Consider the following 16,959-nt stretch of genomic DNA (forward strand, 5'->3'; position numbering starts at 1 on the left):
GCAGTGGTGACGTACAGCATCCCAGATGTGCGCGTGTCCGCGTGCACGCGCGAGTCCGCCGGCCCTGCCGAGAGCGTTGGCGCAAAAAGCCAATCGGAGCGACGGACCTCACTCGAACACATCCTGTTTGACTTGACCTCAGAGGATATTCTCCTTTCCCAAGCAAACAAACCGCCAGACTTTTTTTTGTCGGGATTGTACCAACGTCGGAGGGAAGGGAGGGGATGGTGAGAGGACAAGCGAGCCAGGGGAATCGCTCTGGCAGCCGCCTGACGAGCCACGGGGCGCAATGTGCAGGGGGACGGTTCAAGTCCATGAACTAAACGACCGGAGGTGTGAAATATGCGTTTCCTCAAAGCTTGGTCCGCCCGAATGATGACGGACAGAATTGAGGATTCGCATTAATAAAGTGCAAGCGGGTTCAAGGCAAATTAGCGACGGAGCAAAACCACCCTGGGCTTCTGTTCAAACTCATTTTTAGGTCAAATTGGACCTGATTAAAAGCAGCATTTTCTTAACTAACCGAGCCACGCGTTTAGCGTCTGATGCTATTGTATGCGCATTTGTTTGGCTTTGGCGTATTATGCAGAAAAAGACGTCGCCTCCTTGTGTGATTAATCCACTATTAGGCTAAGTCGTCGTGGCCCTCGCCCCTCCGGCGTCCCTGCGGTGTTTTATACTCGGCTAATGGCGCCGCTGCTGGGAGACGGTCGGGATTAACGCCACCGACTGACACTAATCTCATTGTGCCAGAGAGGATTTGGGACCACTACTTCACTCTCTCTTGCAAAAAAAAAAAAAAAGCATTTGCGCCAAGAGTACGGGATTTGCATGTTGTGGGCCTTAGTGGGCTAAAACGCCAACACAAAAGAAACCCTAAAATTGTACTACCATGCCAGTAAGGATCCACCGACAGTTGGGTTATTTATTTTATAACAACTACGGTAAATAAATACAACTGGACTATGTCTAACATGCTAAATAGTGATAGACCAATTTTCAACCGGGCCGGGGCCGATATTTGGCATTTCGCCGATTATTGGCATCGATAAATTACACGCTGGTATATTTTGGCTCACTTCAGCACACATCTCTCTCTCTCTCTTTTTCTCTCTCGCTCTGCTGTGCTCGTGGCCCTGCATGCAGAAGCAGATTGTCTCGCCCACAGAACTATCTGATTGCTTCATTGTACAGCCAATCAGCAATAAGTTGCCTGTTTGCTTTTTCATCTCGAGTCACACACACTACAGAAGGCAACAGGCAATAGACTTGCTAATGCTAGCAGCAGCAATGTGCAAATTATAATGAAACTATTCTCTGTTATAAAACACAATCTGATGAGCTGTATGAATATTTTCGAGTGCAGCAAAACTGTAACTAACACTAACGCAACACAATAGGCGTCTGTGGACTGTTAGCAAAATGCTAACACAGGACAAAAGAAAGCCTAATCATAGTATGTTTTAGCGCATAAAGTAAACAGCAAATTACATCTTCGACTGCGAGGATGTCACCTCCGCCTTGGCAGAGTGCTCGATGAGCATGTTCGCATCGCCCGTGTGCCCGACAGAAGACCCGGTCAGTGGCGTTACGTGTTTGGAGTAAACAGCGCAAAAGTGCAAGAGGAGAAGGCAAAGTTCCAAAACAGAACATGAGGGGTGTGGGGGGGGGAAACATTAGTGGGAAGAGATTTGAGGGAACTGTACACGCCAGAAAAAAACAAAATATCAAAACTGGAATGAGAGAACTTGATACTAATATTTAGTATGAAAGGACACCATCTTCAGTTGTTCACTTGCGCTCGCCCTTCGAAGAGCAGCTCATAAATCCCCAGCCCTAATTTTGGTCCGAACGCTCACGTCAGCGCCAATGTGCATCAGCATATTGACCTTGCTGCTTAAATCGCCATCATTACAGCTTTTATGATACGGAGGCCTGCTCCCAAACGCGAGAGAGAGGAGAGCAAACAAGTCGTCAAAGCAGCAGGTGGCCCGTTAGCGAGCATAGCCAGATCAGATAAATATGACGTTTTGTTAACTCAGTCACTACCAGCCAAGTAAAAAAAAAAAAAAAGGATCTTTGACGTCTTTAGCCGTCAATGGTAGTCAATGAGTTCCATTCCATTTATATTTAACTCATTCACTGCCATTGACGGCTAAAGACGTCAAAGATCAATTCTTTTTTTTTTTTTTTTTTTTTTTACTCGGCTGGTCGTGAATGACTTTAATCATTTTACCGTGGCACGGAACACTTTTTGGGAATCAGTGGTCTCGGATACCTCTTTTTGATTGGGGTTCATTCGGGCAAATTATCCTGTAGGGAGTTTCACAAATGACAAACTCTGGAATGTGCCAAAAATAGATCAAAATGGCTGACTTTGTGTTCAATTTTACACAAGATTCCTTGAGACTTTTCCGTGCGTTCTGCTGTGATAGATGTACAACTTCACAGACCAGACATCCCAAAAAATCTGGTCTTTACAGACTTCAATTAGAAGGGAAGAAAACCGCTCAGATTGTCCAACGGCCTGTCGCCCACTTAAGGGAGCCATGTATTCTATTACATCGGTCTTCCATAAGTCAATCCGAATGAGATGCTTCAGTGTCAAGGCTGTGGCGACATTCAATACATTCCCGACAACAATAATCCGGAATGCCGATGGGGCTGGTTTACACACCGGTTGCCATGGCGGCGAAGTTGGCACAACGGCGATGACGCGAGTCAGGATGAAGATCTCGCTGTTAGAATCAAAGCAAAAGCGCCGGAAAACGCTCAATCCCACACTGACCCGCAAACACGCCGCGACAGCCACACATCAAAGCTTTAACGCCCGAGACCTGCGCGTGAACCCTAAACCTGCTCGGCCTCCGCACAAACCCCCCCCCCCCCCCCCCGCTCTCGCCCATCAGAAAGCAAAGACATCTTAATCTAGGCACGGTCCCCATCCCGCGCTCTCACAGCGCGGGTGAGAATAGCATGGCTGAGAGGCGCACGGCGGCAGCTGGTCCTAGCGAGGCTCCGGTTTCACGTAACAATACGATGCGTTTAAGTGAGGCATGTTATAAATAAGAATGCAGAGAGCATCCGATGACAGCAGCTCGGCTTCCCCCTTGGCCCACTCTCGGCTTTGCTTCAATTTTAGACACCATAAATATTTGAGTTTTAGAAGCATGTTTAAAGAAGACGGTGAAAGGAAATCAGAAACATAACTAAATAAATAAAATAAATATTCCTTTATAAACAATATACAACATATGAAATCCTGTTAGTCGCGGGGGAAAAGCCGTGATTTAGAGAAAAAAAAATCTTCAAAAATGTGCGTTTTTCTATGCAGTATTATCACAATTTTCATTTTCCTGATTTTTTTTTTTTTTTTTTAAATATAAGAACTTTCATTCACACTAGCAGTTATCCAGTACAAATGCCACAATCCAACTTTATTTATAAAGCCACGTGCAGTCGGCAAGCATAACTACATCCAAAAAAGTATCTTCCCTCGGGATCGTCCATTTAGAACGCCTCATCGTGGGCCACGAGTGCAAGAAAGAAAAACTGAGAAGCAAGGTGGGAGATTTTGTATAAATTCTATCTCTTCCTAACGTGATGAGTGCAGTGCATCATGTTTGGTCGCCATCGCACATGATAACAGTCAAATGATGAGCAAAAGACAACATATGGCTCACACGCCACTCACTTTCCCTTAAAGTAAAGAGTCTTATCAGCTACTGAAGGTCGACGATCCCGTCACACCTTTCACAGCTCTTTTACAGCAGGTGGACGGGAGTTACTGTTGTAAAAAAATTAAATAAATAAAATAGATAGATAAGGTTGCCGCTATTTGCCATCAGGGTCCATTATGGCCGAGAAATCACAGCTTGCTCGACGACAATATGGCACCTCGCCGGGTGGCAATGATTAATTTGTTTTTAAAGACAACACGCAAGAGAATTTGCAGCTGATGGCGTTTTGTGTCAATAGATATATTTAGAAAGGGGAGAGCCTGAGGTGCGTGCACGCATAAGCCATTGTATTGCGGAGACTCGCTGGGGACGCAACAGGTGTGTCAATAGCATGCAAGTTTGCCGCCGCTGCTGCTCCTCGTATAAACACAATAAGCGCTCTCCATTTTCACTCGGGTCACAACAGACGACACGCCAATGTGTATGTTGCTTTTACGCCGATACCATGACCTTGTAAAGAAATAAAGGCAAATAATAAAATAAAATAAAATGGATAGATTTTTTTTTACATTTTATATATATATATATATATATTTATTTTTATTTTTTTATTTTATTTTTTTTTTTACTTGTAACTGTCTCTTAATGACAGCTCTATGAATCATAGTGCCAATATATGACTATGTCATCCATAATAATGAATATGGGGGTACACATTTCATGGTTGAAAAGGACATCTACAAGCCAGTGCGTATGTGTGTGTGTGTGCGTTCATTTGCATACAGCTGAATAGTGATGTGCCCGCACACTGCGCTCCCGCATGAAGGCGAGAGGAGGGACACGCGCCTCAACAATGGGGAGTGGAGAGGACTCGAGGGCAGAGGACAGGAGAGGAGAAGAGGGGTGGGTATAGGGGAGGCACGTTGACGCTAAAGTGTGTCAAGCTTGGATGCGTGTCAAGGTGCCCACGCGACATCCATCAGAGGGGAGGAAAAAAGAAAAAAAAAAGATATGATTATGAATGGGTGGAAGGAAGAACTGTTAACGAGATGGTCCCTTATTTATTATTATGAATGCAAACTAGTCTTAAAGGCTGGTAGAAACTCGTTTGAAGCCCAAAAGCAGAGTGCTAATAAATTAATTAATTAATTCAGATTTTGGTTTGGGCTTCAAATGTATTAATCACAGTTATTACTCGTCATACATTAACAAGAATACAAAAATATGAGCGGAACAAAAACATTTAATTTCTATTTGTTAGAGGTGTAAATGCATATATATATATATATATATATATATATATATATATATATACACACACACACACACACACACACACACACACGCACACAATTAACATTTAGGACTAAATTAATATGAAAAGAGAGACGTGACACGTGACTCAATACTTGGACTAATTAAGCATCCAATAAGGCAGAGTTTCTCCTGTCATCATCCATTCATTGTCTTTGCCCATAACGCGCAAGTGTGCGCCAAAAATAAGTTAACAGATGTTGCTGCATGCTTGCTCATAATGGCGCGGTGTGTACGACTGAGTGCGTGCGTGCGTGCGCGTGCACGTATTAAATCTGGATATTTTGTTGTCGGGTTGCGAGGGGAGAGAGGAGGAGGACGACGACGAGGAGGAGGAGGAGGAGGAGGAGGAGTGTGCGGTGGGCGAGTGGGCGTGTCGCGCGTCGTCCGCGATTGGCAGTTTACGTAATGAGCCGCCGCGCGCAAGTCTATAAATGAGGGAGGGCGCGCGCCGTGCGCTCCCATTGAAGGCGGACGAGAGTGAACGCGCGGCGGGCTGTGTGGACGCACAACTTTTTGCACCCCATCGAAACACGCACGCACGTACGAGTGGGGGGGGGGCGCGCACACGCCGCTGACGTGCACGTTTAATGGAGTACGGTGCGATGTGAGGAGAGGCGACGGGAGGAGGAGGAGGGGGGTCGCCACCGCGCTTCTTGGATATTGGTCCCGTCACATTTGGATAACGTTTTCTGGAGGAGAGGAGCTAAGAGTGGGCATTTGGAAGGATTATAACACCCCCTTTTTTTCTTCTACTTTTATTGAATTGCTTCTTTGGAGATTGGGATTGCTTTGTGGGTGTCACTTGGGCTGCAGAAGGATGGCAGCTTGGTTCACCTTCAGCCTTGCCTTCAGCACCATGACACAGGTATGAAGCAGAACCAAGAAAAAAAAAAAAAGGCACAACATCCATTTTTTTTTTTGAGCAATTACCATAAAATACATATTTTTTGTCTTTTGTAGGTGTTTGCCTCGGGTGCTTTTGAGCTGCAACTCCACGACTTTAAGAACCACAAGGGTCTGTTGGCCAACGGGCTGCCGTGCAAGCCCAGCTGCAGGACTTACTTCAGTGTGTGCCTGAAGAACTACCAGGCGGTGGTCTCGCCGGGGGACTGCATCTTTGGCAGCACCCGGACGCCGGTGCTGGACTCCTTCAACTCGTTCAGCGGAGTGCCGCCTGGTCCTATCCAGATCCCTTTCACTTTCGGGTGGCCGGTAAGAATGTATTTACAGGATACTTTCACTTTTAGGTGAATATTTAGTGGTTGGTTTTACTTTTTTTTCGGGGGGGCTCACCTGCTCCTCCAAATACTGCAGTGACAACACCATTCATTTCAAAAGCTACTAAAGGCCCCAGCTTGAAACAAAATATACATACAAATATTTAATTAAGAAAAAAAAGTCAATTCAAGGCTGGTAACAAGCTGTCCTATTCTCCTTCTAGGGATCCTTTTCATTAATAATCGAAGCCTGGCACTCTCCTCATGGAAATCTACCTGTAGGTAAGTGCGGCATGTCCAAACTTGACCACAGGGGGGAGCTCTAGGCGCACACTTAATAGCCCCTCAACCACCTTGTCAAGTTGCACATTTCACAACAATTAATTTGCAAAAGACAATGTCCTTAATTAGTCTTCATTTAGTCACCTTGTTGGTTGCTTTCCTCTGTTTTTCACACCTTCATCACCTCTTTGTTTTGAACTTGTGGACACCTTCTTCATTCTTGTGCTCAACACAATTGAACTTCCTGCGGTTTATTTTTGGCGTGGGAACGAACCGCGGGGCTTTCGGTGAGAATACGCGGCGACTGCCAAGAAGTCCTGACTGCGTCTTCCTGTATTTTACACCTTACTTCTGTTCCGCCCCACTGGAAGACGGGACCCGGGGATGAGGGGGGTTGGGGGGGGGGGCCTGGGAATGTTTTTGCCGACGGAAGAGAAAGAGGAAATTTCAAAACCTGAGTTTATCTTTCATCTGGGCTGTATAGGATGTGATAAGGGATGCAGCTTGCTACTGGGCAGATTAGTGGAGTGGAAAGAGGCGACGTTAGAACGCACGATAATTTACGAGACGCTCTCAGGTGGTGGGCGGGTGGGTGTAAGGAAGTCGTTGTACCTTTTAGGGTACAATAGCTTGTGACCCTTTCTGGAGTTGTACCGGGAAATTTTGCAAACAGGAGACACAAACTTAAAAGAGTTCAACTCCTCGCAGATAGCGACAACCCGGACTTTCTGATAAGCTTCTTCGCCATCCAAAGACAACTAAGCGTGGGCAGCGACTGGGCGCAGGACACGCAGACCAGCGAGCAGACGGAGCTGAGGTTTTCCTACCGCTTCGTCTGCAACAAAAGTTACTACGGCGAGAGCTGCTCCAAGAAATGCACGGCCAGGGACGACCGCTTCGGACACTACACCTGCACCCGGGACGGGCAGTTGTCCTGCCTGGCTGGCTGGAAGGGCGAATACTGCGAAGAACGTAAGTCAGTCGACCGCCGTACGTAACATTTTGTCGGAGAAAGTCGGATCGAGTTAAATAACGGCTCGTCCTTGAGATGCACGAGAAATGAATGAGATGAAGGACAAAGTGTAACCGGGCTGTAAAACATGCCCCCGTGTTTTGGGGAATTGTATTCAAATGCTATAAAGACCGTCGCTGATGGTGTAGTGCAGGTGTGGGAAAACGACGGCCCGAGGGCCACTTACGGTCCGTTAAACGTTTTCATCCGGCCCGCCGAACTTGAAAGAAATTCAATGAATAAAGCTTGTTAATGTTTTAGTTTCTAAATACTCTGCTGTGTCAAACACAGATATTTTGTTGTAATGCTTTTGTTCATTTTCATTTCAAATTAAATGTATTTTTTTTTCTGATGACGTGAGGTTACCAAAACACTCCATCCATCTGCTCCCGGTCAAATTGTAGAACCCATTGTGGCCCAGCAATCAAAAAGTTTGCCTACCCCTGGTGGAGTGCATGGGTGTGAAACTCTGGCCCACGGGCCAAATTTGGCCCATGGTGTAATTATGTATTGTATGAATAAAAGCACTTATAATCAAAGAATTTCAATAAAAAATGTTAAAAAAAAAAAAAAAATTCATTTATATTGTTTTAAAAAAATTAAATGCTGGCCCGTGGCTTTGTTCAAGTTTTACTTTTCGGCCCACTGTGGATTTGAGTTTGACACCCCCCTGGTCTAGTTGGTTCACTTTAGTGACTTCCACGCAGACAGCTTGGATTCAGTTCCAACTCGGTGACCATGTCAGTGTGAATGGTTGTCTGTCTCTACCGGTGAGTGACTGGTGACCAGCGCAGGGTATGTTTGGAAAGATGCGAGACACTTTTGAGTCGCAAGTGCTCACGCAACTCGAAGGCTAAATTGTTGACCCAAATAATTGCATCGCAAAGCGCTGAACGGGACTATGAACAAGTCGTTTTACACCAGACGGAGTAAGTTGCTCGTGTTTATCATAGAGCTCAGGCCATTTCTGCTCAGACGTTAACTTCTCCAAACACAATCCCGATGACGCCCAACACCATTTTACTTGCCTCAAACATAAACCGCAAACAGTCGCTCCGCAATCCAAAAAGGTTGGGCTCGGACCTACAAAGCCACCCCACCCTCACTCCATTGACCCCCCCCACCCCTTTCACAACAACAAATGAACCAAGAGTGACGCCCAAGAGTAATCGTTACCATGTGTTGTATACGCGACAATGGATCTGTCATCTGTGCCATTTGGTGGCCAAAGAGGAATTGGCGTGATCTATTCGGACGACCGCGGCGCCAAATTCCAACCATATGGGCTGACGGGCTGCAATTAGAGGCTCATCTTTCACGACTACGGGAAATATACTTGGGGAGAAAAAGATGCTTTCGTAACTTCTTAGATCATTCATTAGCTCATTTACGTTATTTACAGTGATGGGCCAGTTGGAAATAAGACAATTTATTACAATATTGCCGTGTGAGAAATTGAATTGAAACACTACTTTTGGATCACTTTAAGCGAAGAAATGAACCTTTTAGTATAGAATTTTAAGAGACGGCCTGGCCATTAATTGAAAAGAAATATTTCAAAAAATATTTTTTGCAAATTCACAAATATCTACTTTTTTTTTAACAGTTTAAAGTCAGAAGCTAAAAAAAAATAAGTGGTATAATGTGATCATTTGTAACTTGGGCGGCTCTCAGGAGTCAACTCTACTTTATTAGCGTAAATTGCATTATATTTGGTAACGCTTCGCTCCCAACAAGTTCAAACATGCCTGACTGGTGCCGAATGTTGCCCATTTATCTTAGACAGGTGTGCTTTTTACCTGACACTATTGTATTATTTACTACAATACTGGCCTGCGCGTGCCCGGTAACCCAATCCGCTTGAGGGGAGGGGACGACAGCGGTGTGTGCATATTGCTAGGAGGCCACGCACGCGTGCCTTACACGCGCCGAGGTTAATCACGCTGCTATTATGCAGCCACGCGCCGGGCCGCTGAGCGACGCGCGCGCGTTTGCTCGCTCGCTCGCTCGATAGCAGCAGCTGCAAATATGGCGGCCACAACAACAATAGTGACAGCTGTCTGCTATTGAGAGCGAGCATCTGTTGCCCACTAAACTGGCTGCTTACCGTCGGCAGCCGCGCGATAATGTCGGATCCCCGCGAGTCCCGCGCTGCGCAAACAAACCCCTCAGCAGCTGGCTTGAGATCAAATGAGTGGAAAAATGAGACACATGGACATTTCTGCCGTGTTATTTATAAAGACGTCAAGCGTGACCTAGAATGTTAGCCCATGTAGGGAGGGAGGGGAATAAAACTACTTGATTACATATTTGACTCACAACTTGAAAAATGCAACAAAAGCGAGTATGATATTGACATATTGCGTCTATTTTTGCCCGTAGCCATCTGTCTGGAAGGCTGCAGCGAGAGGAACGGCAACTGCTCCAAACCTGGCGAGTGTGTGTAAGTATTGAACCTAAAGTACTTGACAACCTCCCGGTCAGATTATTAGGAACAAGATCCGATACTTAAAGCAAAGTCTCAACATGTGAAATCAATCGGATCAAATACGAGTAATTAATTGATATTTTCGATTCATTCAAGAGTACAGGTGCATCCGAGATTACGGATAGGGAGTTTTGCTGTTGCATTTTGTAGCCCAAAAAAATAAATAAATCCAAAACTAAACAAGCTCAGTGTCACATTCCTTCTATTGCCGATGAAGAGATTTGCCATCATTCAAATTGTCACTTTCGTGCTCCTCCCATATTCGAAACAGAACGCAAGTTCAAAGATCCACGGCAAATTCCCCAATTCACCCTTCCCATGTCCACTTTTTCTCCCAAGCTCATATTTTGTCCTCTTTTTGGCGACATAAATCCATCACCACCCCAACCGGGAATGAGGTTAAAACCCTTTGGGATGCCCGAACGGCATCATTAAGCTGCTCTCACATCCCCTCTCACTCAGCACAGCAGATCAGAACGGAACATCGTTAAAGTCAGTGCTTGTTTTGACGGATTTAACATTGTTTATCTGTCCTGGGATGAAATTCATATTTTGATGCTCTCAAAAAATATCAGAAACGCCTTCAAATATGATGCGACTTTTACGAGCTCTTGAATTGACTCGGAAAGTATCGCACTGCGTAAGTGCGCATTATACTTTGGACAGTGCTAAACTCAAATTATATTGGACTTTTGAAAACAAATAAATAAATAAATATTCAATATGAGATGAAAAACACTAAATAGGAATTAAACAGTTATAAAAAAAAAAATAAAAAATTCCCAATCTTTTAGACTTAAAATAAAAAGAGCACTCCATCGCCCCCTACAGGTGCCGAGATGGCTGGCAGGGCACCTTCTGCGACGAGTGCAAGAAGTACCCGGCGTGCAAACATGGCACCTGCCAGCTGCCGTGGCAGTGCAACTGTCAAGAGGGCTGGGGAGGCCTATTATGTGACCAAGGTAAGGACACGCACACACACACACACACACACACACGCACTGGTCCACTTTCAAAGACACTCTCATGTTGCCAGCTTTTCATTTGGATCAGCTCAAGCACATTAGTTAAATTGGGTTTCCGCCCGAGTGTCCCCTCGCTCTTTCTACACAACCAGAGAAGGAGGGGATAACTTTCTTTCCAGTCGTAAACAAACACTCACCTCTCACTCCTCGTCTTCCTCCATCCCGCCCCCTCGCTAAGATCTGAACTTCTGCACGCATCACCATCCCTGCGTGAATGGCGCCACCTGCATGAACACCGGCCAGGGCAGCTACACGTGCACGTGCATGCCGGGCTTCACGGGCGTCAACTGCGAGCTGGAGATGCAGGAGTGCGACAGCAACCCCTGCCGCAATGGAGGAATATGCAACGTAAGTCACAATGAAATTTTCTTCACAGGTCAAAACAGTTCTTAGGTGTCTAAAAAATATGTTTTGGTTTTAATACATCCACGATTAACAATTAGCATTTTTTTGAGGGGAGCTCATGCAAAGAAAATCCAAAAGGATTGCAAAAACAGTAAAAACCCAGATCGTATTTTCAGTTGCGGATTATAATTTAATCTGGCACGAGCGCGGGACGTGCATTTAGAGAACATCACAAAATTCAAAACATCTTATTCACGGAGACACATTTTGGCACAAAAGAAGCTCGCAATCCAGCGACTTGGTGGGTAGACACACCACTTTTATTTATACAAGCTGGTCAGAATTTTTTTTCCACATTTTACACTGATACAAATAAAGTAGAGAAATGAAAAATGAAAAAAAAAATCTCATCTGTTCATGATAATAGTGGCTAAACTTAACTGGTTATCCCATTCTTTTAAAAAAAAAAGCAGCGGAGGCCCAGCCCTCACTCCATCAGCAACAGACTTCCAAACCACTAACAAAAATGTGTCCATTCCAAACGATAAACGTCATTTCCAATCTGACTCTCAACTTTGTTTTGCTTTTCAATGTGGCCGGCACAATAACCCAGTGGGAAGCACATCGACTTCACAGTTCTGAGGTTAGACGTTTAAATCTGGCCAGTGTCGTTGGCATGTTCTCCCAGTGAATACTTGAGTTTTCTCCAAGTTACTCTGGAGTTGTCACACATTCTGAAAAATGGGTTCTAAATTGTCCAGAGGAGGCCATGAGAATGATTATTTCGTCTTTATGACGGACGGACGCGGTACATCCAAGCTAACACCTCGGCACCTTGTTCCCCAGAATCTGGAGAGCGGCTACGTGTGCTCGTGTCTGGAGGGCTTCGACGGCTCCCACTGTGAGCACAGCCTGCTGACCTGCGTCGATTCCCCGTGTTTCCATGGCGGCAAGTGCTGGGAGAAGGACAACGGGCGGAGCTATATGTGCGAGTGTCCCCGCGGCTACACCGGCCTCAACTGCGAGAAGAGAGTGGACAAGTGCACGTCGCTTCCCTGCGCTAATGGTACGCCCCCCCACTGAGCATCACGGATTCCGGAAACTGGAAGCACGCGGAACAACAGGAATTGCTGGGAAGTCGGTGTCTATTGTCCTGCTTCTAAACAGTCGACAGCCCTGAGCGAGGGCTTGTAAATGTCACCGCAGCTTGCGGTGGTCGTTGTTGATGAAGGGGGGGGGTTAAGTTTCTTGTTTTACTCAAGGCGGAATTGTTTTTTGTGGGGAGAACAATCACAGTTGTTGATTGGACACAGATGTGCAAACTGCGGCCTCCTCGTGGGAACGTTTCTGGAGAGCGACACTTGTTGAGCGTTCACAACTCAATTTGAATGCGCATTGAAAGCTTGATCGTTCCCACTGAAATCAAATCTGTGATTAGAAAATCCTTTGCTTCCAGTTAGGGAAGTACATTTTTTTCCGTTGATTCTTGTATGGAAGAAGTTGAAAGACCTGCGTTGGTATCCACAAAGATGCAGCTGTGACAGACCGATTATCGGCCGGGCCGAACATCGGGGCCGACATTTGTCATTTTGCCGATTATAATATTTTAAAGCTGATAAACTAAAAGCTGTTTTATTTTAGCTCGCTGCAGCACACTCCTCTCTCTCTCTCTCTCTCTCTCTCTGCTGTGCTGGTGGCCCTGCATGCAGAAGCAGATTGGCCCGCCCATAGCACCATCTGATTGGTTCCTTGAGCAGTGGGTAGCAGCCAATCAGCAGTAAGCTGCCTGTTTGCTTTTTCACCTCGAGTCACACGCACTACGGGAGGCAATTTTGACCCCTTTTCTTCAACAAACGAATATTGGCTTCAAATATGGATTATCGGCCACTAATAATCGGTATCGGCCCTGAAAAAAGCATATCGGTCGATCGCAACTATTTACCCTGGAGTCCTATTTGTGTAGAGTACACCTTGAGGGACTGTGCACCTATTTTGACCGTTTTTCCTTTTTTTTGTTTGGTGTAGGTGGTCAGTGCCTGATCCACGGTGGCACTCGGGTATGCAGCTGCCGCGCAGGATTTACGGGCCAGCGTTGTGAAATCAACATCAACGAGTGCGCCGGGAACCCATGCGTCAATGGGGGCACCTGCCTTGACCGGATCAACGACTACACCTGCGCATGTCCCACGGGGTACAGTGGCCGCAACTGCGACCGCGTCCCCGATGAGTGCCCCCTCCATCCCTGCCTCAATGGCGGCGTGTGCACCAGCCATACGCCGGCAACTTGCGTCTGCCCACCCGGCTTCACCGGGCCCAGCTGCGAGTTCTTCGCCGCCGTGACTTCACAAGTGGGGGAGATCCAAGATGGCTTCCAGTGGGCAGCGGTCTCTCTAGCCGTGGGGCTAGTGGCGCTTTTGGTGCTTCTGTGCATGGTGGGCTTGGCCCTGAGGCACATCCACCGGCAGGCTCGAAGGCAGCGAGAGGACACTGAGACGATGAACAACGTGTCCAGCGCTCAGCGGGATAACCTCATACCGGCGTCGCAATTGAAAAACACCAACCAGAAAGTCACCCTGGAGGTGGACTGCGACTCAGAGAAGTCAAACTTTATTCATAAAAACTATCACTTGGACCCTTACAGCTCGAAAACAAAGGAATTTAAGGACGAAAAGTCCCAAGAAGACAAAAGTCTTATTTACGACAACTGTTTAGAAGACAAAAGACCCTTGAGTAGAGTGTGCAGGTAAGTCCGTAGAATTTTCTAGTTTTCTGCTTCCCGCAACACAATAACGCATGTCCAAGTAACGCCATGAGCTTCGTGTTAAAGCCGCTGGATTTGTGTCCGCAGCGAAAAGCCAGAGTGTCGGATATCAACGATATGTTCATCCAGAGACTCTATGTACCAGTCGGTATTCGTCTTAGCCGACGCCAGGCGGGAGTGCGTCATAGCAACCGAGGTAAGTTGCGCCACTCTCAGGCAAGTTGTGATTCGTAGCAAAAATGCTGTCCACTCGTCGTTGAGGTTGCAGAAACTTTTTAGAACCCGGCAAATCTGGTAGGAGGAGACTCAAACCAGTCAAGAAAAGTCAGTCGTAGGTTCTGATTAAATTGCTACGTTAGCATCCATGCTAAACCTGTGGAGGGTGATATTCTTCACGATAAAATAACGAAGTAATTTGGCGAAGTCGGTTGGAAGACCGTTAACATCAAGAAATGACAGCAGTCCTGAAAGCATTTTGTCATCTCATTCCAGTAAAACCGCCTTGCTAACATCCATGCTAATCCCATGTTTACGAGTACAACAATAAAATAAAGGAAGAAGCTGGTGAATTCTGCCGCGCAAGTCGGAAGACACAACATGCGTTTCATCGGGAAAAGCTTGGCAGTATTTTTTTTCTTATCCGGATGTCAAAAAGCCACGAGAAAATCCGCACGAATCCCTTTGAGCGTGTTGTTGTTTACGAGCAGCACAATTAAAAAGATAAATAATAAAAAAAAAAAAGGGCAACATAACGTGTTGGAAGCTTGCTAACATCCATTCCATCAAGTAAAGCCTAAAATATTTTCCCGATTGTCATCTTGTTCCGATCAAAAGAAATCCAGGCTAGCATCCTTGCTAATCCCTTTGAGGGTGTTGTTGTTTTCAAGTCGAAAGATTAAAGAAAGAAGCCAGCGTCTATTTGTTACTCAGTCAATGACCATTAATGCCAGATCAACCAGGAAAGCCCGCCAGTTGTGTCCTTTTCCCGAAGATGTCGTGTTCCTAACGAAACATTCGAATCGGGATAACTAGAGCGAAGATGGCAACAAAGAAAAGTGAGCTTCTGCTTGCTCAAGGGCAATCTGCCTGCCAAAAAAAAAAAAAAAAACGAGTTTCTCAAATATTTAATATTAATTACTGAATTTCTCACCATCTTATTGACTAAAATCAGGCAAATTTCAGGATGGAGCAAACTAGCATCGCTCCGTGCTGGCAGAAGGTCTGCATTCTGCCATATGACTCGATGAAGGGATCTCAGACGCTTAATATTTCACGATCAAAAAACATGACTTTCAAATTAATTGTTGCTCCGTCTGGTCTTAACTCAAATGGACTTCAAATAAAAAGCAAAACCACAGTTCTGACTGGACTCCTCACAGGGTACAATTGGGTTTTGTTTGTGGACTCGTTTCCAGAACAAATTAAGATGCACTTCATTTATTTATTTATTTTTTTATCCTGTTCCGTTCGGTTGCTCGGTTATACTGGATGGACAACGTGTCACTTTTTCAGTGCAGCAGTGGCACGTCATCTTCCAGTTTATTACAAATCAACAAAAAAGGCTAAGTTTGAGTTTTGGCTAACCACGTCTTCTCCTTTGTCCACCGCAGGTTTAAAACGAGTGACGTAGGAGAGACACCGAAACACAATCGAAAGCAGAATCTCAACATTTTGGATTGTTTACAAATACCGAGAAGAGACTCGGAGATTGTTTTTTTTTTTTCTCTCTCTCTCTCTCTCTCTCTCTCTCCTGAAGTGTCAGCCGCCGCAGTCGGGAAGACTCGAGGACACAAGCGGAGGAACATTTTAACTTATCTCTCGGAAGGTCGAAAAGGAGGCGAAGGTGGATCGCCTACCAGCCACTCGTTTTCCGGCCTTGTGTGATAATCACCATCACGTTGATGACTTACAGCCAACCAATCAGTGAAAGTTGCCTGAGATTTTCTTTTTTTTTTTTTTAGCCCCGCCCTCACAGAAAAACTCTTGCCACCTTCGCCTTCTATGCAAAAAAAAAAAAAAAAAAACTCAGGGTCAACACCCACAATCCAACGTCACCAACACAGAGTAATGAATGTCTTTGATTTGGAGATTTACATGCAGCCCGAGTTCACTAGAAGCCTTAAAAACAGGGGTGTTTGGGGAGAGCGGGGGGGGCGGGGGTGTAGGGGGGTGGAAATGCTAAATTTGTGCCCTTGTCTCCTCTTGGATGGTTTGCACTACATAAATGACAAATGAAGAAAGTACTTTTCAATCAGCAAAGACTTGCAGCAGTCAAAAATACGCATAGAAAGCGTTTCTATGCAACCTGAACGAGACAAAAAAAAAAAAAAGACTTTCACACCACCACTGCCTGCCTGCCTGCGACACAGTTCCAAACTACAGAACCACTAATGTCATTGTTTTTTGTTTTTTTTTTAAGTGATTTCCAGAGTTTAATTTAAATATGACGCATTGCTCTTTATATGTTTTATATTATTATTTTGTATATAATGCATATTTATAAGGACCAAATTTCCGAGGAATAAACTTTGTGGAAAAACTGTTTTAAAGATATTTCCGAGGCGTTTGATTCTCGCGTGCTTTGTGTTTATTGCTTTTCCATGGAGGATCAATTTTAATGACCGCCAGAATTCGAAATAAACGCGACCTGGCTTGTGAATATGAATTCCAGTTGCACATCACATCACATCTGAGGATTTTTTGGGGGGAGGACAAGCTAAAGACCCCCACCCTATATCCCTCCTCATTTCCTGCCTGCCTGCCGCATCACGACTTTGAGTAATTCCTGGAAACGCCTTTGGCTCTCATCCCACCCTGTGTTCTCTCCACGGA

General features: G+C 45.4%; 1 protein-coding gene and 1 long non-coding RNA gene across 2 annotated transcripts in view; one reads left to right on the forward strand and one right to left on the reverse strand.

Moving 5' to 3' along the window:
* LOC148316415 (uncharacterized) overlaps positions 1 to 16,959 on the reverse strand; it is a 51,903-nt gene that overhangs the window by 30,793 nt on the left and 4,151 nt on the right. Inside the window, exon 2 of the long non-coding RNA XR_015840176.1 lies at positions 11,159 to 11,344. This is a non-coding gene — a long non-coding RNA (uncharacterized LOC148316415). The remainder of the gene's footprint in view (positions 1 to 11,158; positions 11,345 to 16,959) is intronic.
* On the forward strand, positions 5,451 to 16,250 carry dll4 (delta-like 4 (Drosophila)). The gene is made up of 11 exons (XM_088286445.1): positions 5,451 to 5,862; positions 5,958 to 6,209; positions 6,439 to 6,496; positions 7,205 to 7,468; positions 9,891 to 9,951; positions 10,828 to 10,958; positions 11,200 to 11,369; positions 12,213 to 12,432; positions 13,392 to 14,109; positions 14,215 to 14,323; positions 15,738 to 16,250. Exons 1-11 carry the CDS (start codon positions 5,815 to 5,817, stop codon positions 15,741 to 15,743), a joined length of 2,037 nt encoding a protein of 678 aa, XP_088142571.1. The 5' UTR covers positions 5,451 to 5,814; the 3' UTR covers positions 15,744 to 16,250.

Source organism: Idiotropiscis lumnitzeri, chromosome 21 (assembly GCF_059441095.1).
Source record: "Idiotropiscis lumnitzeri isolate Australia: NSW breed Sydney's pygmy pipehorse chromosome 21, RoL_Ilum_1.0, whole genome shotgun sequence".
Classification (NCBI taxonomy): domain Eukaryota; kingdom Metazoa; phylum Chordata; class Actinopteri; order Syngnathiformes; family Syngnathidae; genus Idiotropiscis; species Idiotropiscis lumnitzeri.

What these genes read in the sequence shown, in the direction of transcription:
- dll4 (XM_088286445.1), top strand. Translation starts at nt 5,815, where the DNA reads ATGGCAGCTTGGTTCACCTTCAGCCTTGCCTTCAGCACCATGACACAG. An exon ending in CCTTCAGCACCATGACACAG is followed by an intron (nt 5,863 to 5,957) that starts GTATGAAGCAGA and finishes TGTCTTTTGTAG; the next exon opens with GTGTTTGCCTCGGGTGCTTT. An exon ending in TCCAAACCTGGCGAGTGTGT is followed by an intron (nt 9,952 to 10,827) that starts GTAAGTATTGAA and finishes CGCCCCCTACAG; the next exon opens with GTGCCGAGATGGCTGGCAGG.